The following is a 26616-nucleotide window of genomic DNA, read 5'->3' on the forward strand; positions in this document are numbered from 1 at the left end:
CTCCGGTATTCAGTGATATCACCCTGGCCTACAGGTGGGGGCTCTGATACTCATTGACTCTGATGCTGATGGCCATGTAGATGAGGGCCCCGACAGTCAATTATATCACAATGGTTGTGTAGGTGAGGGCACTGCTACTTAATTTCACCTCCACTCAAAGCGCTTTACAGATAATGGGGATGTGACAGCAGCCAGAGTACGCCAGTACGCCCCCCCACACACCAGCTCTCAGTGGGGAGGAGAGCAGAGTGATGAAGCCAGTTCAGAGAGGGGGGGTATTAGGAGGCCATGAGGGGTAAAGCGGAAATTTGGCCTGGATGTTTCAAGAAACGCCCTGGGATTTTTAAAATGAATGGTCCTGAGTCAGGACCTCAATTTTACGTCACATCCGAAGGACGGTGCCTTTTTTACAGTATTGTGTCCCCGTCACTATACTGGAGCAGTAGGACCCACACAAACCGCAGGGTGAGCGCCCCCTACTGGCCCCACTAACACCTCTTCCAGCAGCAGCCTGAGCTTTCCCAGGAGGTCTCCCATCCAGGTACTGACCAGGCTCACACCTGCTGAGCTTCAGTGGGGCTGCCAGCTGGGAGCTGCAGGGTGATATAGCTGCTGGCATTTCTCGACAAAGCTGTGCAAGAGAGCAAAGAATTAACGTGCCCCTAACTATACGCTCAGATACATTCTTGCAGAGGTCACTGACAAATTGGGAGGTTATGAATATTTATTTTATTATTGACTAATCCACTCGGTCAATTCCTGCTTATTTAATATTATATCAAACCGCTCTGTTTTCGTACCCCCCCACCCCCATTTGTAACAATCCGCAGGTCAGTAAGTCTCATTCTTTGCTGTGCAACAGAAGGTGAAAAATAGCCTTTGATGTTAATTACATTTCAATCAAATTAATTGGATTCCGTCTCTGTCCCCCACCACTCTGCTTGCCTGCAGCACTACGAGCAGTCGAAGCCCTTTAACTACGCCATGGACATCCTCAACATGGTGTTCACTGGGCTCTTCACCGTGGAGATGGTGCTCAAGATCCTGGCCTTCAAGCCCAAGGTGAGACTGGCCTCGCTCCGCCCTGAGCTCCGAAGCCACGTGATTATCCCCGATGTCTGGAGGTTTCACTCCAGATGAGTACTGCGTTCGAGAACTGGGCCCTGCAGTGAGTTATCAGGCTTAGTGATCACCCTTGCCATAGCTTTCAGATTGTGCAAAGCAGACCAGGTTTTTAAAGGTAACTTGGGAGTGTGCAACACATCAAGAGCAGAAGGCAGTTAGAAGGGTTGAAGGAGAAATGGAGCCGTTTAATTCGTTAGTGGTTTCAAGTGAGTGAGGTCGCAGCTGGAAGGTAACCCAGCAGGGACGAGGAGATGCTCAGCCAGCTGGAGCGCGGCTCTGCGCAGAACACTCCACCATCACGCCTGCAGGGGGCGCTCTCGCGCGTAGCCCCCGCTCTGCTCCGCCCGTCGTGCTGACATCGCTGATGGGCGCGCAGCTCGGCAGTGCAGGACCCCTGTGGTCCATGATCGTTAATGCCAGTTAATACAGTCCATGTGCTTTTTCTCCTGAACGCTTCTAACCGATGCAGCACTACTTCTGCGACGCCTGGAACTCCTTTGATGCCCTGATCGTGGTGGGCAGCGTGGTGGACATCGTGGTGACGGAGTTTAACGTGAGTGTTGCCCTTCACGCTCCAGCAGAGAGTGTCTGGTCAGTCTTGTCAGACCTCCCCAGTGCCTTGCCCTGCACCATACCAAGGGCTGTGCACCAGCAGCTTTAGCTTGAGGAGGCTGGCAGACAGCCTTGTAGCTCGGACCATGTTGGCGCTGCCATGGCTGAGCTCTGGGGTGGTCGCTGCCCGGTGCATTGTGGGAATTATTCCCAGGGCAGACAGAGAGGAGAGGACGTGCACGACAGTGGGGCACTGCTCAAGGGGTTGTGCTTTTTGAGAGTTTTATTCTTCCTATTGGTTTGAAAACTCATAGCTAAAGTAACAGCTTGGACCGTGCATCAGTCAGATTGATTGACAGCCCACGAAGGTTGTGTGTGTTGGTATTCTGACCAGGTTACAGCACTGAATCTCCCAGAGGCAAACACCCCCAAATTATTAAAGACGCATCCAGAATTTAAGAAGGTTGAAAGTGTTGATTTGTAAGGCACAAAGCAATTATCAGCATTGATCATCAGGATCCAAGTGATCAAGTCACCTACAGTATGTAGATTGCCTCGTTACGACCCCTGATTGATCACTTTGCGAGCGGATTGATTGACGGTGTGATGGAAAAGCTATTTAGGAAAGTCCATGAGGGATTATGGGAACGCTGACGTCAGAAATGAACACATGCTGTAGATTCGGTGCGGTGCAAGGTTAATTGTGTCGTGTCAATATTAATAATAAACTACTTTGTTTCCCTGCTCCTTGACCATGTGTGCGCTGGTGTCACTCTCTGATCGTTTCATCTGCTCATGCTTCAACCCTCCATCATCGCCATCGCCATCATCATCATCGTCGTCTTCTTTTCACCTTGTCAGAACGGAGGTCATGTAGGAGAGGTAAAGACAAGTGCCCGCGTTTCCCCAACTCTCTTTACTCTTCCTGTGAGTAGTGGAAACCAGTCAGAGCTGGCTGTGTCTTGCTGCTGAGCCGTAACAAGGACGCAGTTCCAGGGCCGGGACAGGGAGAAAGGGCACGGACAACAGCCAGGAGGAGGGCTTGGGCATCCTCTTTCAGTGTGCAAATCATGCCCCAGCGTCCCCTTGCTCAGACTGATCAGAGACAATCACCCTTTTTAAGAACGTCTGTAATATAGTAGAGATTGCGTGGCTTTTGAATGTGTGTGTACTTATCGTAAGATGTTTATTGTGGGGAAAAAATGTTATTGTGATAGAAACAAACAAGGACAAAACAGCTGTGCCTGGCTTCCGGCTTTGACTGTGTACCCACAGTGAGTGGAATTAGAAGGTTTTTAGGTGGTAGAAAAGGGGCAAAGAAATCTTTATGCTTAATACTCATGACAGATGCCTTGGTCTGCAGTTTCCTTTGCATGTGTGGGAAGTGAGCTCAAAGTGCTCTGTCTCCGCCCTTGTCCCCTCCCTCTCCCAGAGCTCAGAGGACAGCTCCAGGATCTCCATCACCTTCTTCCGCCTCTTCCGGGTGATGCGGCTGGTCAAGCTGCTCAGCAAGGGGGAGGGCATCCGGACGCTGCTCTGGACCTTCATCAAGTCCTTCCAGGTCGGAATGGGAGGTCAGGGGGTCGCGCGCGGGGGTCGCGCGCGGGGGTCGCGCCGGAGGCTGGTTGAGAAGACCTCGGCTGAGGCCAGCATGAAGACCAGTGGCTGGGGTTGTGGTTCTCCCTGCTTCTCCCTGAAGGGGGGCTGCTGGGAATAGCTTCGGCTCGGCACGCGACAGCATGGCGAAACCGGCTTTCTTGACACTCTCTCTCTCTGTCTCTCTCTCTGTCTCTCTCTCTGTCTCTCTCTCTGTCTCTCTCTCTGTCTCTCTCTCTGTCTCTCTCTCCTCTCTCCTCTCTCCTCTCTCCTCTCTCCTCTCTCCTCTCTCCTCTCTCCTCTCTCCTCTCTCCCTCTCCAGGCTCTGCCGTATGTCGCCCTGCTCATCGCCATGATCTTCTTCATCTACGCCGTCATCGGCATGCAGGTGACTGTCTCTCTCTCTCTCCCCGCGCCACTCTTCACCTGCGCACTGCCTCTCTCTCTCTCTCAATTCAATTCAATTCAATTCAAGCTGCTTTATTAGCATGACCGATGGGTACAATCAGTGTTGCCAAAGCAAATAAAAATTCACATGAAACAAAACAGAAAATAAAAGTAAAATAAAACCTACAGACATATTACAGACATTTACAACAAAGACATATCATCAAATATTTGCATATACTGTAGACATATGGAGAATTACTGGGAGACAGGCTCACTGTTCCTCAGGCTGTGACAGGAGATCACATACTGGGCTGCCAGATCAACTGAGTTCCCTGCTCCCTCTCCCAGTCGGATTGGGACCCGCTGTGACTCTGGCAGGTGTGGGAACTCTCTCTCTCAATCTCTCCTTCCAGCCACTTAACCGATTTAACCCGAGGGGCTCCCAGGAGGCAGCAGTCCCAGTTCGCGTGTTCTAGGAGGAGGGAAAATCAGGACATGGCGTACCGTTAGCAAATCTCTTTTATCAGCTGAGCTTATGCGTTGCGCTCCGTACTGGGCATCAGTGAATAGCACTCATGGCAGGAGACTGAGGAGGCCAGCAGTGACTGTCTTGTCTCTGCACGTGGTCTTCCAGTTTGACGACTGTGAATACACAGGTCTTATACAGGCTTATACTGGGATTGTCCAGCGGTGTGGTGTGTCGCCTGGCCCGGCCACCCTGACCCGTGCTCCTGTGCGTCCCCTGTGTGTCTCAGACCTTCGGCAAGATCGCCATGAAGGACCACACTCAGATCAACCGGAACAACAACTTCCAGACCTTCCCTCAGGCCGTGCTGCTGCTCTTCAGGTGAGAGGCGCCCGGGAGGCGGCGGGCGAGCGGGGAGGGGAACGCAGACGCGTGGACTAACGCCCCCCCCCCCCCAGGTGCGCGACGGGGGAGGCGTGGCAGGAGATCATGCTGGCCAGTCTCCCCGGGAAGCGTTGTGACCCCGAGTCGGACTACGAGCCTGGGGAGGAGTTCTCCTGCGGAAGCAACTTCGCCATCGTCTACTTCATCAGCTTCTTCATGCTCTGTGCCTTCCTGGTGAGAGGGCAGTGCCCGGACGCTGTTGGACCGGGGTCAGGAGGGCATTGCAGTTGTAGACATCCTCACAGGGCTGGTACAGTGACGCGTGCACCCCCACAGGGCTGGTACAGTGACACGTGCACCCCCACAGGGCTGGTACAGTGACACGTGCACCCCCACAGGGCTGGTACAGTGACACGTGCACCCCCACAGGGCTGGTACAGTGACGCGTGCACCCCCACAGGGCTGGTACAGTGACACGTGCACCCCCACAGGGCTGGTACAGTGACACGTGCACCCCCACAGGGCTGGTACAGTGACGCGTGCACCCCCACAGGGCTGGTACAGTGACGTGTGTACCCCCACAGGCTGGTACAGTGACAGGTGCACCCCCACAGGCTGGTACAGTGACGCGTGCACCCCCACAGGGCTGGTACAGTGACGTGTGTACCCCCACAGGCTGGTACAGTGACAGGTGCACCCCCACAGGCTGGTACAGTGACGCGTGCACCCCCACAGGGCTGGTACAGTGACGTGTGTACCCCCACAGGGCTGGTACAGTGACGTGTGTACCCCCACAGGCTGGTACAGTGACAGGTGCACCCCCACAGGCTGGTACAGTGACGCGTGCACCCCCACAGGGCTGGTACAGTGACGCGTGTACCCCCACACAGGGCTGGTACAGTGACACGTGCACCCCCACATAGGGCTGGTACAGTGATGGGTGCACCCCCACAGGACTGGTACAGTGACGCGTGTACCCCCCCCACAGGGGTGGTACAGTGACAGGTGCACCCCCACAGGGCTGGTACAGTGACGTGTGCACCCCTACACAGGGCTGGTACAGTGACGTGTGAACCCCCACATAGGGCTGATACAGTGACGCGTGTACCCCCACAGGGCTGATACAGTGACGCGTGTACCCCCACATAGGGCTGGTACAGTGACGCGTGTACCCCCACAGGGCTGATACAGTGACGCGTGTACCCCCACAGGGCTGGTACAGTGACACGTGTACCCCCACAGGGGTGGTACAGTGACGCGTGTACCCCCACAGGGCTGATACAGTGACGCGTGCACCCCCACATAGGGCTGGTACAGTGACGCGTGTACCCCCACAGGGCTGATACAGTGACGCGTGCACCCCCACAGGCTGGTACAGTGACGCGTGCACCCCCACAGGGCTGGTACAGTGACGCGTGTACCCCCACAGGGCTGATACAGTGACGCGTGCACCCCCACAGGGCTGATACAGTGACGCGTGTACCCCCACAGGGCTGATACAGTGACGCGTGCACCCCCACAGGGCTGATACAGTGACGCGTGCACCCCCACAGGGCTGATACAGTGACGCGTGCACCCCCACAGGGCTGGTACAGTTACGCGTGTACCCCCACAGGGCTGGTACAGTGACGCGTGCACCCCCACAGGGCTGGTACAGTGACACGTGCACCCCCACAGGCTGGTACAGTGACGTGTGTACCCCCACAGGGCTGGTACAGTGACGTGTGTACCCCCACAGGCTGGTACAGTGACAGGTGCACCCCCACAGGCTGGTACAGTGACACGTGCACCCCCACAGGCTGGTACAGTGACGTGTGTACCCCCACAGGCTGGTACAGTGACACGTGCACCCCCACAGGCTGGTACAGTGACGTGTGTACCCCCACAGGGCTGGTACAGTGACGCGTGTACCCCCACACAGGGCTGGTATAGTGACAGGTGCACCCCCACAGGGCTGGTACAGTGACAGGTGCACCCCCACAGGGCTGGTACAGTGACACGTGTACCCCCACACAGGGCTGGTACAGTGACAGGTGCACCCCCACAGGGCTGGTACAGTGACAGGTGCACCCCCACAGGGCTGGTACAGTGACGCGTGTACCCCCACACAGAGCTGGTACAGTGACAGGTGCACCCCCACAGGGCTGGTACAGTGACGCGTGTACCCCCACAGGGCTGGTACAGTGACGCGTGTACCCCCACATAGGGCTGGTATAGTGACAGGTGCACCCCCACAGGGCTGGTACAGTGACGCGTGTACCCCCACACAGGGCTGGTATAGTGACAGGTGCACCCCCACAGGGCTGGTACAGTGACAGGTGCACCCCCACAGGGCTGGTACAGTGACACGTGTACCCGCACAGGGCTGGTACAGTGACGCGTGTACCCCCACATAGGGCTGGTACAGTGACGCGTGTACCCCCACATAGGGCTGGTACAGTGACACATGCACCCCCACAGGGCTGGTACAGTGACGCGTGTACCCCCACAGGGCTGGTACAGTGACGCGTGTACCCCCACATAGGGCTGGTACAGTGACACATGCACCCCCACAGGGCTGGTACAGTGACGCGTGCACCCCCACAGGGCTGGTACAGTGACATGTGTACCCCCACACAGGACTGGTACAGTGACGCGTGTACCCCCACAGGCCTGGTACAGTGACATGTGTACCCCCACACAGGACTGGTACAGTGATGCGTGTACCCCCACACAGGACTGGTACAGTGATGCGTGTACCCCCACAGGACTGGTACAGTGACACGTGCACCCCCAGTACAGTGAGGCGTGTACCCCCACAGGGCTGGTACAGTGAGGCGTGTACCCCCACAGGGCTGGTACAGTGACACTCACCCTGGCCTTGTTCGTTACAGGTCCTGTAGCTGTGTAGCCGTGTGCAGATGAACACAATCCCAGGGGAGCCCTTGTTCCCTGAACAAGCTGGGGATCGGGGGGACAGGCGGGGGTGCGGACACACGGTGGGGGGGTCTGTGTTGGTGAGACTGTGTGACAGGCGCTGTAGCGCGAGGAGGGCTGGCAGCTGAGAGAGAGAGTCGTGGTGTTCAATAAGACATCATGAGGATCAGGAGAGAGTCAGGGCAGGGTCCCATTTAATGAAAAGATTCACCTCCAGGACAAATGTGAGGACATGAAGAAGGGAAGTAGATTTGCAGTGGATCACTTAAACGTGGTCACTGGAAGAGACTCACGTTTGGTCCGTCCTCGTCTCAGATCATCAACTTGTTTGTGGCCGTCATCATGGACAACTTTGACTACCTGACTCGCGACTGGTCCATCCTGGGGCCTCATCACCTGGACGAGTTCAAGAGGATCTGGTCTGAGTACGACCCCGAGGCCAAGTGAGAGAGGCGCTCAGTCGCATCAGCGGGAGGCCATCACGTCCTGCCCCGCTGTCCATCTCCCTGTCCTGCCCCGCTGTCCGTTCTGTCCGTCCTGCCCCACTGTCCGTCCTGTCCCACTGTCCGTCCTGCCCGTCCTGCCCCACTGCCCGTCCTGCCCCACTGCCCGTCCTGCCCGTCCTGCCCCACTGTCCGTCCTGCCCATCCTGCCCCACTGCCCGTCCTGCCCGTCCTGCCCCACTGCCCGTCCTGTCCGTCCTGCCCCGCTGTCCGTCCTGCCCATCCTGCCCGTCCTGCCCCTCTGTCTGTCTCCCCGTCCTGCCCCACTGCCCGTCCTGCCCCTCTGTCTGTCTCCCCGTCCTGCCCCGCTGTCCGTCCTGCCCGTCCTGCCCCACTGTCCGTCTCCCCGTCCTGCCCCGCTGTCCGTCCTGCCCCACTGTCCGTCTCCCCGTCCTGCCCGTCCTGTCCCACTGTCCGTCTGTCCGTCCTGTCCCACTGTCTGTCTCCCCGTCCTGCCCCACTGTGTCCTATGTCTTGCTGCCTCTGTCTGTCTGTCTTACTGATTGGCATTTGGTGTTGAGAGCGATGAGTTGTCCAGCTTGTTGAGAGTCGTATTGTATTTCAGGGGTCGAATTAAACACCTGGATGTGGTGGCTCTGCTGCGGAGGATCCAGCCCCCTCTGGGCTTCGGGAAACTGTGTCCACACCGTGTGGCCTGCAAGGTACCTGCCTCCCCAGCCTCACTGCAGCCTCACTGCCCCTCCCCCAGCCTCTCTGCAGCCTCCCCCAGCCTCTCTGTAATAATTAATAATTGCTTACACTTATATAGCGCTTTTCTGGACACTCCACTCAAAGCGCTTTACAGGTAATGGGGATCCCCTCCACCACCACCAGTGTGCAGCCCCACCTGGATGATGCGACGGCAGCCATAGTGCGCCAGAACGCTCACCACACATCAGCTATCAGTGGGGAGGAGAGCAGAGAGTAATGAAGCCAATTCACAGAGGGGGATTATTAGGAGGCCATGATTGGTAAGGGCCAATGGGAAATTTGGCCAGGACGCTGGGGTTACACCCCTACTCTTTTCGAGAAACACCCTGGGATTTTTAATGACCACAGAGAGTCAGGACCTCGGTTTTACGTCTCATCCGAAGGACGGCACCTGTTTACAGTATAGTGTCCCCATCACTATACTGGAGCAGTAGGACCCACACAGACCGCAGGGTGAGCGCCCCCTGCTGGCCCCACTAACACCTCTTCCAGCAGCAACCTTAGTTTTCCCCAGGAGGTCTCCCATCCAGGTACTGACCAGGCTCACACCTGCTGAGCTTCAGTGGGCAGCCAGTTGTGAGTTGCAGGGTGATATGGCTGCTGTACCGCCCCCAGCCTCACTGCCTCTCCCCAGCCTCACTGCCTCTCCCCAGCCTCACTGTAACCCCCCCAACCTCTCTGCTTCCTCACTGCAGCTTCACTGCACCTGCTGCCAGCTGAATTCTGAAGACTTTGTCTGTTGATCTTGGCTCTCTAACTCTCCCTCTCTGTGTCTCTCTGTCCCCATGCCCTTGGTCCCCCTGTGTGCCAGAGGCTGGTGGCGATGAACATGCCCCTGAACAGCGACGGCACGGTCACCTTCAACGCCACGCTCTTCGCGCTGGTCAGGACGGCTCTGAAGATCAAGACCGAAGGTCCGGGCTCGGAGCGGCGCCACACTGCTTTCGCTCGACTCCTTTCGCGGTCGCGTTCCCAAACGAGCGCGGGGCAGCCGGTCCGTTGCGATCGCGCGCCCGCGCAACGCAGAGTCGGGGGGCGTTTCGGCCTTGGCCTTGCGGCTGCCTGTCCTCTTCCCACATGTGCTGTGCACCTCAGCGCCCGGGCGGGGAGCTCCACTGCGCAGCGCAGGAGCCTGGGCCCAGGCTGGAGGCCCTGACCTGGTCGTTCTCCTGCCCGTAGGGTACTGCCTCTTGGGGTGCTGGCGGCTAGCAAGGGGACCCAGGCTCCAACCCGCATCGAGAAACCGGGCTGCACTGGCTCAGCTGTGTCATGACTGGTCATTGGCAGGGTCCTGGGCATCTCTGACTGCTGGTCATGCAGGTCGTAGCTCCTGCGATGCTCCGTCTTGCAAGAGCTCAGTGTGAAAGTTCGTTCAGCGCTGTGCAGGCCGTGCAAACTCCCCCCACCACCACCACCACACCCCCGTCAGTTAGACGAAGAGCTCGATCCGAAGAACCGCCAGGCGCCGCGAGAGAGTCACGTGCACGTTTCGCTCTCTCTCACCTGCCCAGGTAACCCTGACCAGGCCAACGAGGAGCTGAGGATTGTCATCAGGAAGATCTGGAAGAGAATGAAGCCCAAAATCCTCGATGAGGTCATCCCTCCCCCCGAGGGTAAGAGATGGGGGGCAGCTGTTGTTCTAGAAGGAGGGGCGAGGGACAGATGGGGCTGGACGAGGGGCTGATTGCCAGTACTTTTAATATGGGTGACTGTGATGGGCCACACATGCGATTGTTTTAAAATGACAGCGGGACGGGATCTGTTCAAGCCTGGTCTCAGTCGTCTTCATACAGCAGAGGGAACTCCGGATCAGCAAGAGCTAGCAGTGCGTTTTAGCAGACAGTAGAGTATTTCAGTTGGTTGTTATTATTTATTATTATCTATCTTATTTATTATGCTATTATGATTTCTATTTAGTATTTGCTATTTGTTGTGTACTGTTCTGTTATGCCCTCTCTACGTTGTGTGGGACAGCGTCGTCTGTTGTACGTTGTACGCCCTGAGAGATGGGCGCCCATAAGAATTCCAGCGTGCACGTTGCTGTGGCAATTCACTCCTCTTCCTCCCTCTGTAAACCGCCAGGCCCTGAGCTCTGCTGCGTGTTGGGCCTGCAGGTTGAGTGTCAGTATTCACCCTCTGCCTCGTGCTCTCTCTCAGAGGAGGAGGTGACAGTGGGGAAGTTCTACGCCACCTTCCTGATCCAGGACTACTTCAGGAAGTTCCGGAAGAGGAAGGAGAAGGGAATGCTTGGAGAGCCGGAGTCCAATAACTCCTCAGCCCTGCAGGTGAGCGATGGCTGGAGGGGGTTGGGGGGGTCTGTTCCAAGCTCCTCCAGGCGGTGCTGCCACCGTCCTGTCAATGTTGGGGGGCTCGCGGGGTTAAAGGTCGACTGGCACCTTTTAAGGGGCGCAGCTCGGGGATATGGACAAGCGCCGTCTGCATAGACAGTCGTCACCCCCTCTGTGCTGGTAAATCCAGACTGGGAGGAAATAGTTCTTAGTGATTTTATTTTTAAAAAAGGCAAAAGTAAATCCTAAAACCTTTATGGGAAGGAGGAGTCTGGGGTTTATACTGAGGATACTTATCCTGGGGTTTGTACGGTTTCCTGAATTAGCCTCCTGAGAATCTGAGCTGGTGTTGACACTCCCTGTGACTTCTCTCTAAGAGCCATTGCTGTAAACGTGGAGCTGTTGAATGTGTTCTGTGTAACACACCAGTTACAGGTTCTGTCCAAGCTGTGGGGACACTGGGGTCTGACACAGGGCGGCTGTGCTGGGGCTGAGGTCTGTCTGACATGTAATAATAATAATAATAATTGCTTACACTTATATAGCGCTTTTCTGGACACTCCACTCAAAGCGCTTTTACAGGTAATGGGGATCCCCTCCACCACCACCAGTGTGCAGCCCCACCTGGATGATGCGACGGCAGCCATAGTGCGCCAGAACGCTCCCCACACATCAGCTATCAGTGGGGAGGAGAGCAGAGTGATGTAGCCAATTCATAGATGGGGATTATTAGGAGGCCATGATTGGTAAGGGCCAATGGGAAATTTGGCCAGGACGCCGGGTTACACCCCTACTCTTTTCGAGAAACACCCCGGGATTTTTAATGACCACAGAGAGTCAGGACCTCGGTTTTACATCTCATCCGAAGGACAGCGCCTGTTTACAGTATAGTGTCCCTGTCACTATACTGGGGCATTAGGACCCACATGGACCGCAGGGTGAGCACCCCCTATTGGCCCCACTAACACCTCTTCCAGCAGCAACCTTAGTTTTTCCCAGGAGGTCTCCCATCCAGGTACTGACCAGGCTCACACCTGCTGAGCTTCAGTGGGCTGCCAGTTGTGAGTTGCAGGGTGATATGGCTGCTGGCCTAATGTACCCTGTACCCTGTCTCTCAGAGGAGGAGGTGACAGTGGGGACACTGGGGTCTGACACAGGGCTGCTGTGCTGGGGCTGAGGTCCGTGTGCTTGTCTGTGTGTCAGGCTGGCCTGCGGACCCTGCAGGACCTGGGTCCCGAGATTCGCTTGGCCATGTCGTGTGACCTGGAGGAAGAGGAGGAGGAGGAGGAGGAGGAGGAGGAAGAGGATGGCCTGGAGGAGGAGCCGGAGGAGGGCGATGCCGGTTACAAGGTCGGCGGTGAAGTCGTGAGCTGGGGGTTTCTGTGGGTTCTCTGGGTACCCCGGTCCGAGCCGCCAGCGTTTTAAATTCCCGAGGGCAGGGCGCCGCGTCGGCACCACCTGGCCAGCGTGGACTCATTGTCCTTCCCTCGTCTCTGCTCTGAAACGCCAGACGAGATCAGGGCTGCTGGGGGGCGTGAGAGTCGTTCCCCTGGCGCACTGGACAGGTTCCAGTGACAGCGCACTGGTGCCCAGTCATAGGACATGTTTTTACTGCTCTTCACTGGTCCCAGTCTGTTGCCCTGTCTTTTCATCTTCTGTGCCGAAGAGAAAGATTGTACTTCTGCCACTTGTAGACTTGCTGTGAGTTCCATTGTGCAAACACAGCGTCTACAGTTAGACATACATACAGTATGATTGATCCTGATGTTGTGTTGGAAGTTGCACTACAAAACACAACTTACCAAGTTACGACTGTAGCTCATATACTTTTCACCTTAACAGCTTTTCTTCTATTGATTGATTTCTGGCCTCAGTCTATTCATCGTTCCTGTTTCCCCAGAATGAGGGTGTGTTCTCGGCGCATGGTGACCACGCCCCCTCAGGCCGGCGTGCCTCGGTGGCCCACTCGACTCACTCTGCCCACTCGGCGGGCAGTGCCAGCGGCCCCTCGGCCCCGGGGGGAGTGGGAGAGACCATCTCCAACGGCGGGGTGGGGCACCGGCGCTTGTCGATCGCCAGCCTCTCCAAATCGCAGCTGCCCAATGGGGGGGCCGCCACCGAGCAGAGCGATACGGGCGGGGCTGAGGATGAAGCTCCCGCCCACCATCACCCTCACCCCCACCATCTTAGCCACCCCTCGGCCAAGAGTGCAGTGGAACGGCCCCCCAAGGCCATCTCCAATAGGTCAGTGCAGTTCTGCCATCCAGTGCTGCAGCGCAGGGCCTACCTGCTGGGGTTTCCTGCTCAAATAATTTAAGAGTTTTACGCTGAGTGGATTCATGTCCTCCCATTCATGTCCTTTAAAACATTTTGATTGGTCCGCGTGTCAGGATTGCGGTTTTCCTCGTGAAAAGATGTCTCAGTGGACAAGAGCGCTGCTCTCACTCGTTCGTAAAAAACGTACATTTGTTGCAATTGGCCGCGTCTTCAAGCGTCTTTAAAGCAGAGTTTCGGAAGGGGCCTCTGAAAAGGTGCCACGTGTTTTTTTTCAAGTGTTATTTTTGAGTTATTTTTGAGTTTCTGACTAGCTCTTCTCTCTCCCTTGCTTGCAATGCAGTAGATCGCGCTGCTATGATCGTTACCTCAGGTAAGGGCGTGGCGGCAGCGTTGGTGGGCTCATCGTCCTGTTCTCATGTGCGCCACGTCCCCGTGGGTGGGCTCGTTCCATTCACAGGGACTCTTTCTCCCGTCTTTGCTCCTCGCATGCCCATCCCGGAATGCTGGGGTCTTGCCACCCCCCGCCACCACCCCCCACCCCCCCACAGCGCTGCATTGTGATGTGCTGCCCCGCTCGTGACACGGGACACGAGGTCCAGCGGTCATCCCACGTGCTCCAGTGCTCATCTCACCCCGCCTGTCGTTGCACGAGCTCCGCTGGTCTGCAGAGCCTGGCTCCGGTTGAGATACACTGAGCCTGGCTCCGGTTGAGATACACTGAGCCTGGCTCCGGTTGAGATACACTGAGCCTGGCTCCGGTTGAGATACACTGAGCCTGGCTCCGGTTGAGATACGCGGAGCCTGGCTCCGGTTGAGATACGCGGAGCCTGGCTCCGGTTGAGATACGCGGAGCCTGGCTCCGGTTGAGATACGCGGAGCCTGGCTCCGGTTGAGATACGTGGAGCCTGGCTCCGGTTGAGATACACTGAGCCTGGCTCCAGTTGAGATATGCAGAGCCTGGCTCCGGTTGAGATACACTGAGCCTGGCTCCAGTTGAGATACGCAGAGCCTGGCTCCAGTTGAGATACGCAGAGCCTGGCTCCAGTTGAGATACGCAGAGCCTGGCTCCGGTTGAGATACGCAGAGCCTGGCTCCGGTTGAGATACGCAGAGCCTGGCTCCGGTTGAGATACACTGAGCCTGGCTCCGGTTGAGATACGCAGAGCCTGGCTCCGGTTGAGATACGCGGAGCCTGGCTCCGGTTCAGTGCCGAGGCGGCCTGAGCTGAGCTCCAACTCCGCTCATTTAAAACAAATCAGTTGCAAATGTTTTTTGCGGTCGCGAGGCAGGTCTGGACGGTCACAGCCTGGCCCGCAGGCGTACATTGGCGTGAGGGGCGTTTGCTCTCGGCTCAGGAATCGTCCTGTTTTCCTTGTTTGCTCTCACTCATCCCTCTTTATTTCCTTCTCTACCCCCCCGAACGACCCCCCTTTCTCCTCCCGCCCCTCTCCGGCCCTCCTCCGTTCCCCCGGCTCTCGCTTCCTGTTCTTCCACCTTTCTCTCTCCCTCTCTTCTCACTTTTCCACTCCCCCCGCTTCCCGGCCTTCTTCGGGCCCCTTCACCCCCTCCAGGAGGGACTCCGGCGAGGGGTACCCCCCTTCCGGTCGCAGGGAGGAGGGGGTGCTGGAGGAGGTGGGGGAGGAGACCTACTCTGGGGAGCAGGGTTACTACAGCCGAGAGGAGGACACGGAGAGCACAGCCTCCAGAGACAGGTACTCTGACAGAGGAGAGAGAGAGAGACAGGTACTCTGACAGAGGAGAGAGAGAGAGAGACAGGTACTCTGACAGAGGAGAGAGAGAGAGAGAGACAGGTACTCTGACAGGAGAGAGAGAGAGAGAGACAGGTACTCTGACAGAGGAGAGAGAGAGAGAGACAGGTACTCTGACAGAGGAGAGAGACAGGTACTCTGACAGGAGAGAGAGAGAGACAGGTACTCTGACAGAGGAGAGAGAGAGAGAGAGAGAGAGACAGGTACTCTGACAGATGAGAGATACAAGTACGCTGATAGAGGGGAGAGAGACCGATAGAGGAGTGAGAGAGAGACAGGTACGCTGGCAGGAGAGAGAGAGACGGGAACGCTGATAGAGGAGAGAGAGAGACAGGTACTCTGACAGAGGAGAGAGAGAGAGAGAGACAGGTACTCTGACAGAGGAGAGATACAGGTACGCTGATAGAGGGGAGAGAGAGAGACCGATAGAGGAGTGAGAGAGAGAACGATAGAGGAGTGAGAGAGAGACAGGTATGCTGGCAGGAGAGAGAGATACAGGTACGCTGATAGAGGAGTGAGAGAGACGGGTACGCTGATAGAGGGGAGAAAGAGACAGGTATGCTGACAGGAGAGAGAGAGATACACGTACGCTGATAGAAGAGAGAGAGAGAGATACGCTGATAGAGGAGAGATACAGGTACGCTGATAGAGGAGTGAGAGAGAGAGAGAGAGAGAGACAGGTACTCTGACAGAGGAGAGAGAGAGAGAGACAGGTACTCTGACAGAGGAGAGAGAGAGAGAGAGAGAGACAGGTACTCTGACAGGAGAGAGAGAGAGACAGGTACTCTGACAGAGGAGAGAGAGAGAGAGACAGGTACTCTGACAGATGAGAGATACAAGTACGCTGATAGAGGGGAGAGAGAGACCGATAGAGGAGTGAGAGAGAGACAGGTAAGCTGGCAGGAGAGAGAGAGACGGGAACGCTGATAGAGGAGAGAGAGAGACAGGTACTCTGACAGAGGAGAGAGAGAGACAGGTACTCTGACAGAGGAGAGATACAGGTACGCTGATAGAGGGGAGAGAGAGAGATACGCTGATAGAGGAGAGATACAGGTACGCTGATAGAGGAGTGAGAGAGACAGGTACACTAACAAAGGAGAGAGAGACGGGTACGCTGACAGAGGACAGAAAGAGATAGGTGCACTCACAGGGGACAGAGAGACGGGTATGCTGACAGAGGAGTGAGAGAGAAGTGAAGAGGCACACTTGACGTCAGTGATGAATGTGCTGTCTTTGTCATTGAGATTCAATCAATTAAGCATCCTGTCCCTCAACCTTATTTCCTTCTCTTGCCTTAGTGCTGGCATTCGAGATCTTATTCTGCCTCACTGTACGTACTCTGTCTGTCCCAGGGCACCGTACCCCGACGATCCCCCGGTGTACCCCGGACACAGGGAGCACATGTACGATGGCCACCCCCCCGGCCACGCCCCCTACGGCCCTCACTATGGCAACGGCTACAGAGAGGGATGCCGCACGGCTCGGAGACGCCTGCTTCCGGCCACGCCCACTGGTGAGGATGCATCTCCATGGCAACCGTTGTTGGGCTGGTGGGAGGCGTGACTTTGTCTGGACTGACACCAGTACTGTTGTAACAGCCAGCAGAGGATCTAAGAGAATCTTTTTTCCCCCTTCATTTTCTCTCTGCCTCCTCGCCGTCCTCTCTGCTCTCCTCTCCTTCCTCACTTGCTCGGTCTCCCCCTCTCTCTCAGGTCGGAAGCCGGCTTTCAATATCCAGTGTCTGCGACGGCAGGGCAGCAGTGATGACATCCCCATCCCGGGCACCTACCACCAGAACTCCCCGCCCTGCAGGGCGCGCACTCAGGTATCACAGCAGCACTCAGACTCACACTCACACACAGGAACACTCAGACTCACACTCACACACAGGAACACTCAGACTCACACACCTGGGCACACCCACACAGGAACACTCAGACTCACACACCTGGGCACACCCACACAGGAACACTCAGACTCACACACCTGGGCACACTCACACAGGAACACTCAGACTCACACTCACACACAGGAACACTCAGACTCACACACCTGGGCACACCCTCACAGGAACACTCAGACTCACACACCTGGGCACACCCACACAGGAACACTCAGACTCACACACCTGGGCACACCCACACAGGAACACTCAGACTCACACACCTGGGCACACCCACACAGGAACACTCAGACTCACACACCTGGGCACACCCACACAGGAACACTCAGACTCACACACCTGGGCACACAGGAACACTCAGACTCACACACCTGGGCACACCCTCACAGGAACACTCAGACTCACACACCTGGGCACACCACACAGGAACACTCAGACTCACACACCTGGGCACACCCACACAGGAACACTCAGACTCACACACCTGGGCACACCCACACAGGAACACTCAGACTCACACACCTGGGCACACCCACACAGGAACACTCAGACTCACACTCACTCACAGGAACACTCAGACTCACACACCTGGGCACACTCACACAGGAACACTCAGACTCACACACCTGGGCACACCCACACAGGAACACTCAGACTCACACTCACTCACAGGAACACTCAGACTCACACACCTGGGCACACCCACACAGGAACACTCAGACTCACACACCTGGGCACACCCACACAGGAAGACTCAGACTCACACACCTGGGCACACCCTCACAGGAACACTCAGACTCACACTCACTCACAGGAACACTCAGACTCACACACCTGGGCACACCCTCACAGGAACACTCAGACTCACACACCTGGGCACACCCACACAGGAACACTCAGACTCACACACCTGGGCACACCCACACAGGAACACTCAGACTCACACACCTGGGCACACTCACACAGGAACACTCAGACTCACACACCTGGGCACACTCACACAGGAACACTCAGACTCACACACCTGGGCACACCCACACAGCAGCACTCAGACTCACACACCTGGGCACACCCACACAGGAACACTCAGACTCACACTCACTCACAGGAACACTCAGACTCACACACCTGGGCACACTCACACAGGAACACTCAGACTCACACACCTGGGCACACCCACACAGGAACACTCAGACTCACACTCACACACAGGAACACTCAGACTCACACACCTGGGCACACCCACACAGGAACACTCAGACTCACACACCTGGGCACACCCACACAGGAACACTCAGACTCACACACCTGAGCACACTCACACAGGAACACTCAGACTCACACACCTGGGCACACCCTCACAGGAACACTCAGACTCACACACCTGGGCACACCCACACAGGAACACTCAGACTCACACACCTGAGCACACTCACACAGGAACACTCAGACTCACACACCTGGGCACACCCACACAGGAACACTCAGACTCACACTCACACACAGGAACACTCAGACTCACACACCTGGGCACACTCACACAGGAACACTCAGACTCACACACCTGGGCACACCCTCACAGGAACACTCAGACTCACACACCTGGGCACACCCACACAGGAACACTCAGACTCACACACCTGGGCACACTCACACAGGAACACTCAGACTCACAGACCTGGGCACACCCTCACAGCAGCACTCAGACTCACACTCACACACAGGAACACTCAGACTCACACACCTGGGCACACCCACACAGGAACACTCAGACTCACACACCCACACAGGAACACTCAGACTCACACACCTGGGCACACCCACACAGGAACACTCAGACTCACACACCCACACAGGAACACTCAGACTCACACACCTGGGCACACACACGCACACATGGAGAGAACAGTCCCGAGTCGAGTTACAGTGGCCTATTTAAAGCAGATGTTGTTGGGCTCATGAGTGCGCGGTGTCCGTCCTGTCAGAACCGGGGGTCCAGGCCCGCGGGGCCTCACTGCTGTGGGCAGGTGGCAGTGCGGGAGACAGTGGCGCCCCCTGTCTCCTGTCCTGTTGCTCGTGACTACGGCTCTGGTCTCTGGACCCCACTGGCAAGGCCCCGGATGCTAGCAGCGCGATGACAGGCGATTCACAGTGTCCTCGTCTTCCTCCTCCTCCTCCTCCTCTTCCTCGCGCAGACCTACGGCAGCTACGACTCCCGGCGCAGCAGCAGCCGCTCCTCCACGGGCTCCTCGGCCTCGTGGGCGACGCCGGGCCCCCGCCGGGGCCGCCTGCTGTACGCCCCGCTCATCCTGGTGGAGGAGGATGGGGGAGCCCTGTGGGGCGACAAGAAGGGGGGCAGCGCCAGCCTGCCGGCCTCCTCGCGGCCGGGCTGGTACGCGGGCGGCGCGGGCGGCACCGGGCACCAGCCCTGCAGGGCCTACGCCACGCTGAGGGTGCCCAGCCTCCAGCCGCGCTACAGCGACAAGAGGGGCAGCGCGGACAGCCTGGTGGAGGCGGTGAGGCTCTGGGCCCCTCCTGCTGCCGGAGGACATCGTGTCTCAGCACGGCGCTCCTCCCCTGCTCTGCTGTCTCTGTCTGCCGCCTCCTCTCACTCTCACACTCTGTACTCTCTCTCTCTCCCTCCTCCTCTCACTCTCACACTCTGTACTCTCACACTCTCCCTCCTCCTCTCACTCTCACACTCTCACTCCCTCCCTCTGTACTCTCTCTCTCCCTCCTCCTCTCACTCCCTCCCTCCCTCTGTACTCTCTCTCTCCCTCCTCCTCTCACTCCCTCCCTCTGTACTCTCTCTCTCCCTCCTCCTCTCACTCCCTCCCTCTGTACTCTCTCTCTCCCTCCTCCTCTCACTCTCACACTCTCCCTCCTCCTCTCACTCTCACACTCTCACTCCTGCTCTCACTCTCACACTCTCACTCCCCCTCCCTCTGTACTCTCTCTCTCCCTCCCTCTCTCTCTCTGTACTCTCACTCTCACACTCTCCCTCCTCCTCTCACTCTCACACTCTCCCTCCCCCTCCCTCTGTAGTCTCACTCTCACACTCTCACTCCCTCCCTCTCTCACTCTCACACTCACTCCCCCTCCCTCTGTGCTCTCTCTCTCCCTCCTCCTCTCACTCTCACACTCTCCCTCCCTCTCTCTCTCTGTACTCTCACTCCGTCTCTCCCTCTCCCTCTCTCTCTCTTCAATTCTTTATTGGCATGGCCAGTCTTGCCAAAGCATAAACAATTAACATAAAATCTACAGACATTTACAATACAGACACATCATAAGAAATTTACAGCACATGGAGTGTTATTGAGAGACAGGCTCACTGTTCCTCAGGCTGGGACAGGAGATCACACACTGTATTATTATTATTGAGAGACAGGCTCACTGTTCCTCAGGCTGGGACAGGAGATCACACACTGTATTATTATTATTGAGAGACAGGCTCACTGTTCCTCAGGTTGGGACAGGAGATCGCACACTGTATTATTATTATTGAGAGACAGGCTCACTGTCTGTTCCTCAGGCTGGGACAGGAGATCACACACTGGATTATTATTATTGAGAGACAGGCTCACTGTTCCTCAGGCTGTGACAGGAGATCCCACACTGTATTATTATTATTGAGAGACAGGCTCACTGTCTGTTCCTCAGGCTGGGACAGGAGATCACACACTGTATTATTATTATTGAGAGACAGGCTCACTGTCTGTTCCTCAGGCTGGGACAGGAGATCACACACTGTATTATTATTATTGAGAGACAGGCTCACTGTTCCTCAGGCTGGGACAGGAGATCACAGACTGGGCACATTCTCTCACTCTCTCACTCTCTCACTCTCTCACTCTCTCACCCAGGTGCTGATCTCAGAGGGCCTGGGCCTGTATGCCAAGGACCCGAAATTCGTCGCGTTTGCAAAGCGGGAGATTGCGGACGCGTGTCACATGACCATCGACGAGATGGAAAGTGCCGCCAGCGACCTGCTGAGCCGCGGCGTGCCGGGCGGGGGCCCCGGCGGAGGCGGCGCCGGGGGCAGCTTCCTGTCGCACGGGGACGTGGGGCCGCTCTACAGCGACGAGGAGCCAATCAGGAGCCGGGATGAGGAGGACCTGGCCGACGAGATGACCTGTGTCACCTCCTTCTGAGCGTCCCATTGGCGGGAGCGAGGGGGGAGGGAGGGACAGAGTGAGAAGACGTGGGGGGCAGAGGATCAGGTGGCAGGAGGGGAGGAAGAGAGAAGGAGAGGGAGGGGGAGTACGGGACAGAGAGCGAAGTAGGACGATGGACAATCATCCGTGGGAACACAAGGGACATCCCTGTGGGACCAGGACAGGACGGGCGAGTCCTCAGTCAGACGGTGTGCCCGTGGTGCCCTGCTCCTCCCAGGACCTGCAGGAGGCACAGGGGCTGCGGCCACCAGGGCGGCAGCAGAGACAAGCCGGAGCTTTTGTCCAGGGTGCCAGCGGCCCAGAAGCTTTGCCAGAGGGGGCTGGCGGCCTCACGGTGGGCCGGTGATCGTCGGACACACTCCTCCAGGAAGCACACACAGAAATCGGGGGGCGTCAGAACATGCTGGAGGTCTGGAGGTCCATCATGCGGACACCTGTCAGCCCCTGAGGGCGGGACATGGGCACTGGGCTTTCAGCGCTGTGCTAGTCCCTTGTGGATGTACAGTGTGGGCTGTGGGGATAGCGTCCCTCCTAATGAAACAGAAAGCATTTTTCAGTTTTTGCAATCAGCGCAGTCTGGAATTGAACAGCAGAGGAGTCTGATATCCTGTCAGTCTGAGAGCGTTCAGCTGGCGGCGGGGGGAGGGCAGTAGGGATGTCTGCTACGTGTTGTAGCAGAGTATTCGGACCCATTATGGTGTCCTATTTTGTGAAATTGCACACTGATGCAAACCCGTTCCTTTAAATGTAATATTTCAGTCAGCACCTGAATATCCAAGCTGCACTCTTCTCAGAATGTAATAAGTAAATGTCAGGAAAATCTCCAGAGAAAAACGGTGAAGTGTGTTGATTGTGTCAGTGTTCAGACCCGAGAGTTTCCACCAGCTCTGCACACCCATTCTTCGTGACAGGTGTGCTGAGGTGTGCTCAGGCTTGCTTGGGGACCTCCACATTACTCTGAATTCACGTGAACCACTCTTGCTGCACCCAGACAGAGGGCACTCTGCTGATTGTCTCATTAAGGTAATTCCGTGTACCTCGATGAAGGTACAAAAAACATAATTTTGCCACGGCAAAAGGTTTAAATTCTTAGATGCTTTATTGTCCACTACTGTGGAAAGTTGTCTCTGGTTTCTCCCATCCAAGTACAAAATACAGAAGCAAAACATAGAAGTCACATAAAATCACATAAAGTACGTGAAACTACAGCAACAGCATAAAATACATAAAAAATGGATAGATAAATAAATAGGTTACATACCTTCATTGTGCAGTTTATACAGTGCTATTTTTCTTTTTCTTTCACATTATCTCTTTCCTTCTTTGTTTTTGCCTCATGCTTTGAATGGGCGGAGAGGGCTGTGTGTACAGTATGACAAACATTACCTGCCGTTTCAAACTGTCGTGACGGCAAAATTTAAAGCAACAAAATGTGAAAACTGTGCATGGGTCTGGATACGTTTTGCGTGTGCAGTCCAAAAAGCCAGGACGAATCCACACGTGGATGAAGAAAATAATCGGAAATCAAGCCGGAAAACAACCACTGCTACAGCTTGACAACAGTGAGGCCTCAGGATGCAGCACTGCTGGAGGGAATTGGCGTCTCGTCAGCTGAAAGGACAGGCGGAGGTCTGTAGTGGACACAGATCGCAGTGTTGAGCTCTTACTGAAATGATGAAGTGGATTTATTGTCTATAAATGTATTTTTATCTACAGTGCGGATAGTGGTAATGACAGCACCCAGGGCAGTAAGAACAGCAGCAAAGACTTTTCTAGAACGAAAAGATGTGCGGTCGTTTCATTTCAGGCTTCATCTGCGCTAAAACTCCAGGTGGGGTCGCCCCCCGGAGGCGAAATCGTTCCGGACAACGAGACGGGCCGGTCCGAACCTTCAGCCGAGCTGTGCGGGCCCTTCGGGTTCCTGTTCGGGGGGGCGCAGCTGGAGAGGTGGTGGTTGTGGGCAGTGTGGGAGCAGGACGGGGGCTGGGAACAGGGGTCAGGAGAGAGGCAGGAGCGGTCAGTCGTTCTCGGAGCTGATTGGAGGACGGCCCGGGCTGGAGATGAACTCTGACCCTTGGTGAGCAACTCGTACAGTCCGCCCAGTATCTCCTTTTCTCTTGAACTGTATCTCTAATGAAACACGTCATGCCTGAATTTAGACTCACAGGAATTGTATCGCAGTCAGAGGAGGATTCACACAGGAGCCTGCCAAGTGCTGGAGATGTTTTCAGGGCTCACCATTAAGAACTGACCTTGATAAGGGACTTCTACTATATCACCTAGCAGACAGGCTGCTCAGAGACAAGAGCCCCTCGGGCATTGCAGTGCAGCCAAGCTTTGTGCAATGCTCTCCTGTGCCCTTGCAATGGCCAGGGAGAGGAACAAGTCCAGGTTTATTCCAGGCTGAAAAGAGAAGAAAAGAAACAACTTCTCAGCTGTGGAGCTGTTTTCAGGCTCCACAGGCGAAATGTTGTTTCTTCTTGTCTCTTTTCCGCCTGGAATAAACCTGGACTTGTTCCTTTGCAGCCCACGCCTGCTGACACGGCTCCCTACTTGAACAGGATCCCACTTTGCCAGTTCGCACAATCCTGGGGCTTTTCCGGCCTGGGTCACTGCGCGATACCCACCGGTGAACAGCCGATAACGGATTAATAGAATCGAGCAGGACCCTCTCTTTCTTCATGAAAGGTTAAAACAAACGTGTTTGGGGTGCGGATGGCACTGCCCTTTTACAGACAGTGAGATGAGGAGTGTTGAGCAGTACACAGTCTTCATTTGGGACGTGCCCAGGGAACTTCGGGTGCGGCTGAGCGCTCTTCCGAGCTGTGCCTCTTCCGGGCAGCAGTGGGCGCTGTAGAGCCGAGTCCGGGAGCTCAGGCCCCTCCCACTGCCTCCTGACAGGAAGCTCCATGACATGTGTCTGCAGGGGCTCGGATTCCTTTGGCTTACTCCAGCCCGTTGGTGTCTGTTCCTTGGGTTGGCGCCTGTGTCTTTTCTGACTTGTATTCTCTGACTCTCGGGAAGAGAGGGAGGTTGATCCTGCAGAGAGCTGTTTAATTGCAATAAAGGTATCGAGGTGCTCTCTATCCAATGGGTAGAGTTGCTGGGTTTTTTTTGGGAGGCGGAGCTGGGGACACCTGCTCCTGGATCGGGAACGCTGTTGTTTCTGATCCGATGCCCTTGTCTGTGTCAGTGGGAGGTACGGAGGGCTGCAGCTCTGTGAGTGGGGTCTGAATGGCACCAGCTTGACGGCCAAGAGGATTGGAGCTGTGCCACTCGTCCTGTGGGCGTGGGACACGTGACCCCAACGTGGGCTGACCGCAGCACCCCCTCGCTGTTCCCCCAGTTTACCCCCAGGGCCGATTTCTGCTCCATCCCTCTTCCTCTTCCTCTTCCGTGTGCGGACCTTTCGATATTTTCTCAGAGAGAGGAGAAACGGGCGCAGGGGAGGGGAGGCCCGATGGACAAGAAGACAAGGTGGCTATAACGAACAACTCTCTCGTTGACAACTGCCGCCTGTCCTTTCAGACGTGGGCAGGTGATGGAGGGCAACAGCTCGTCTCCCACAGCATTATGGGAAGTGTGGTTCAGGCAAGGAACTCCATCTTGTCCTGCTCCTTCTTCCCTCCAGCCAATTCCACCCCTCACTGTAGCGGTTCCCTATCCTGCTCCTGGTGCCCCAGAGATCATCGGATTCATCATTCAGACGAACGGAGCTTTAACCATAGTATTTTGCGAGTGGAATAAAATCCCCAACTTTTTGTGACTAGAAAACAAAAAAAAAATATTCAATTGAAGCAACTTCTTACATGAATTAAGGCTTCGATTGTCTAATTAAAGGGGGTCTGGAGTGAAAACCAGCAGGTGTGGGGGTCACCGGGAACAGGCTTGGGGGACCCCTGCCTACAGGTGTTGCCGGCGAAGGTCAGGGTGGCCTGGAGCCTCTCTCGGCGTCACTGGGAGCAGGGCGAGCTAAACCCTTCATGGGATACCCATCCATGACATGATGTTAGGATCTTGTCTCCAGAACACAGGAAAACAAGCGAAATGTTTTCCAGAGGCAATCCGATTTTGTTTCCAGCCGCTGGCAGGTGTGATTAATCTTGGATTACCTGCTTATGCAACGCGCAGGGCCATAACCCTGAATTCTCCTTTAAACCGACAGCCGGAATATCGCCAGCGCGTGATTTTTCGGATAAGGGCTCGTCCTGTCTGGGAGAGGAGAACCGGGATGTGTCTGGCCAGTCGCGTCCCTGAGCCCCTTTCCCCACAGAGCTCCTGACCAGCCCTTCCCTTCGGACCAACCTGCATGGCAGATCCCAGAAATCATAAAGCCGTGGACGCCGGAGGGCTAGCCAGAGCCCAGGGCTCGGTGGCCAGATGTGAGCGGTCTTGACCAGACAGGAAGTGTCCCCCGGTGTTACGCCCGGGTCGGGCCACACGGGAGTACAGCTCTGTCTGACCCGGTCACTCGATCCTCGGACAGCGCCTGGCTCGCCCAGGCCAGAAGGCCTGGTGCAGCCCATCCCTCCACCGTCTAGGTATCAGAGGAGGGTGAGGTCACTGCGGTAGCTCGCTCAACACCCTGAGCCCCGTTTACGCGAGGGTGCTCCACGCATGGTTTTCTATTTGCACCCGCAGAGCTCCGTGACCCGACCCGTCTTACCGCAGACGGCTCTTGCGCCCTGCGTATCGCAGGTCTGCAGCGCTCCTCTGTGTGAAACGGGGCTCGGCGCGCGGAGTGAGGTCGCTGGAGGGGAACCGCCCCGCCCTGCGGTCTAGACGCCGTAGATGTCACGAGCAGTTCTTTCCGGGCCCTATGCGGACGACACGATCCAGAATAGTGAAGACACGAGGGGAAAAACGGTCATGCAGGTAAAGGGTCTGGAGACGGGGGGCGTGTCCATGCAGTGCAGGTGTCCAGGGGAAGTGAATCCAGGGGAACAATCCATGTAGGAAATCCAAACGGGAAATCAGAAACAAGGGCTGAAGGCCATAACCAGGCGATCCATCCGGTTGGGGGGGAACAGGAACCGGGTCGGAACCGGCGAGGGAAACAGGAACTAGGAACTTGGAAGATAAAAGCATAACGGTGCCAGACGCAGCACGACCCCGAGCTCTCACGGAAATACGGAAATCAATGAGGAACCAGGAGTAAGGTCCGCGTCTGGCTTTTAAGGAGGAACGGGATTAGAGACCAGGTGCAGACAATGGGGCGGGACAAGGAAGGGCTGGAGCGCCCTTAAGAGGAGGGGTTAGTGATCGTGACAGCAGAGCCCTGCTGGGGCGGAGGAGCCGGTCTGTGCGCGGGGTGGGGTGACCCGCTGCCCCGGCAGCGAGGCCATGCCGGTCGAACCCCAGCGGAGGCAGGGGGGGCTGCTCTCATCGCCCGAATCACATGAAATAGCTCGAGCGAGAAAGTCTCGGGGTGAGAGAGCCCCGTTTTTCCTGCACCCGAGCACAGACATTCTTCTGCTGGGCGAAGCTGGGAGGGAGGGAGATCCATCCATCTGTTTTCTGACTGCTCCGTTCGGGATCGGGGTCGCGACGGAGCCAGGACCT

General features: G+C 56.3%; 1 protein-coding gene across 3 annotated transcripts in view; it reads left to right on the forward strand.

Moving 5' to 3' along the window:
* cacna1fa (calcium channel, voltage-dependent, L type, alpha 1F subunit a) overlaps positions 1-22047 on the forward strand; it is a 49207-nt gene extending 27160 nt beyond the window's left edge. The window contains exons 29-48 of one of the 3 annotated variants that reach the window (XM_069183636.1): positions 952-1062; positions 1595-1678; positions 2539-2559; positions 3110-3238; positions 3596-3661; positions 4419-4510; positions 4588-4747; positions 7745-7872; positions 8498-8594; positions 9455-9557; positions 10155-10256; positions 10801-10928; positions 12135-12281; positions 12832-13175; positions 13549-13578; positions 14779-14919; positions 16329-16489; positions 16689-16801; positions 19075-19395; positions 20743-22047. In XM_069183636.1, the coding sequence (XP_069039737.1) occupies positions 952-1062; positions 1595-1678; positions 2539-2559; positions 3110-3238; positions 3596-3661; positions 4419-4510; positions 4588-4747; positions 7745-7872; positions 8498-8594; positions 9455-9557; positions 10155-10256; positions 10801-10928; positions 12135-12281; positions 12832-13175; positions 13549-13578; positions 14779-14919; positions 16329-16489; positions 16689-16801; positions 19075-19395; positions 20743-21030 (2766 nt within the window). In that variant the 3' untranslated portion in view covers positions 21031-22047. The remainder of the gene's footprint in view (positions 1-951; positions 1063-1594; positions 1679-2538; positions 2560-3109; positions 3239-3595; positions 3662-4418; positions 4511-4587; positions 4748-7744; positions 7873-8497; positions 8595-9454; positions 9558-10154; positions 10257-10800; positions 10929-12134; positions 12282-12831; positions 13176-13548; positions 13579-14778; positions 14920-16328; positions 16490-16688; positions 16802-19074; positions 19396-20742) is intronic. The other 2 variants (XM_069183644.1, XM_069183632.1) reach the window with 2 other exon arrangements.
* The last annotated feature ends 4569 nt before the right edge of the window (positions 22048-26616 follow it).

Source organism: Lepisosteus oculatus, chromosome 2 (genome assembly GCF_040954835.1).
Source record: "Lepisosteus oculatus isolate fLepOcu1 chromosome 2, fLepOcu1.hap2, whole genome shotgun sequence".
In the NCBI taxonomy this organism is placed as follows: domain Eukaryota; kingdom Metazoa; phylum Chordata; class Actinopteri; order Semionotiformes; family Lepisosteidae; genus Lepisosteus; species Lepisosteus oculatus.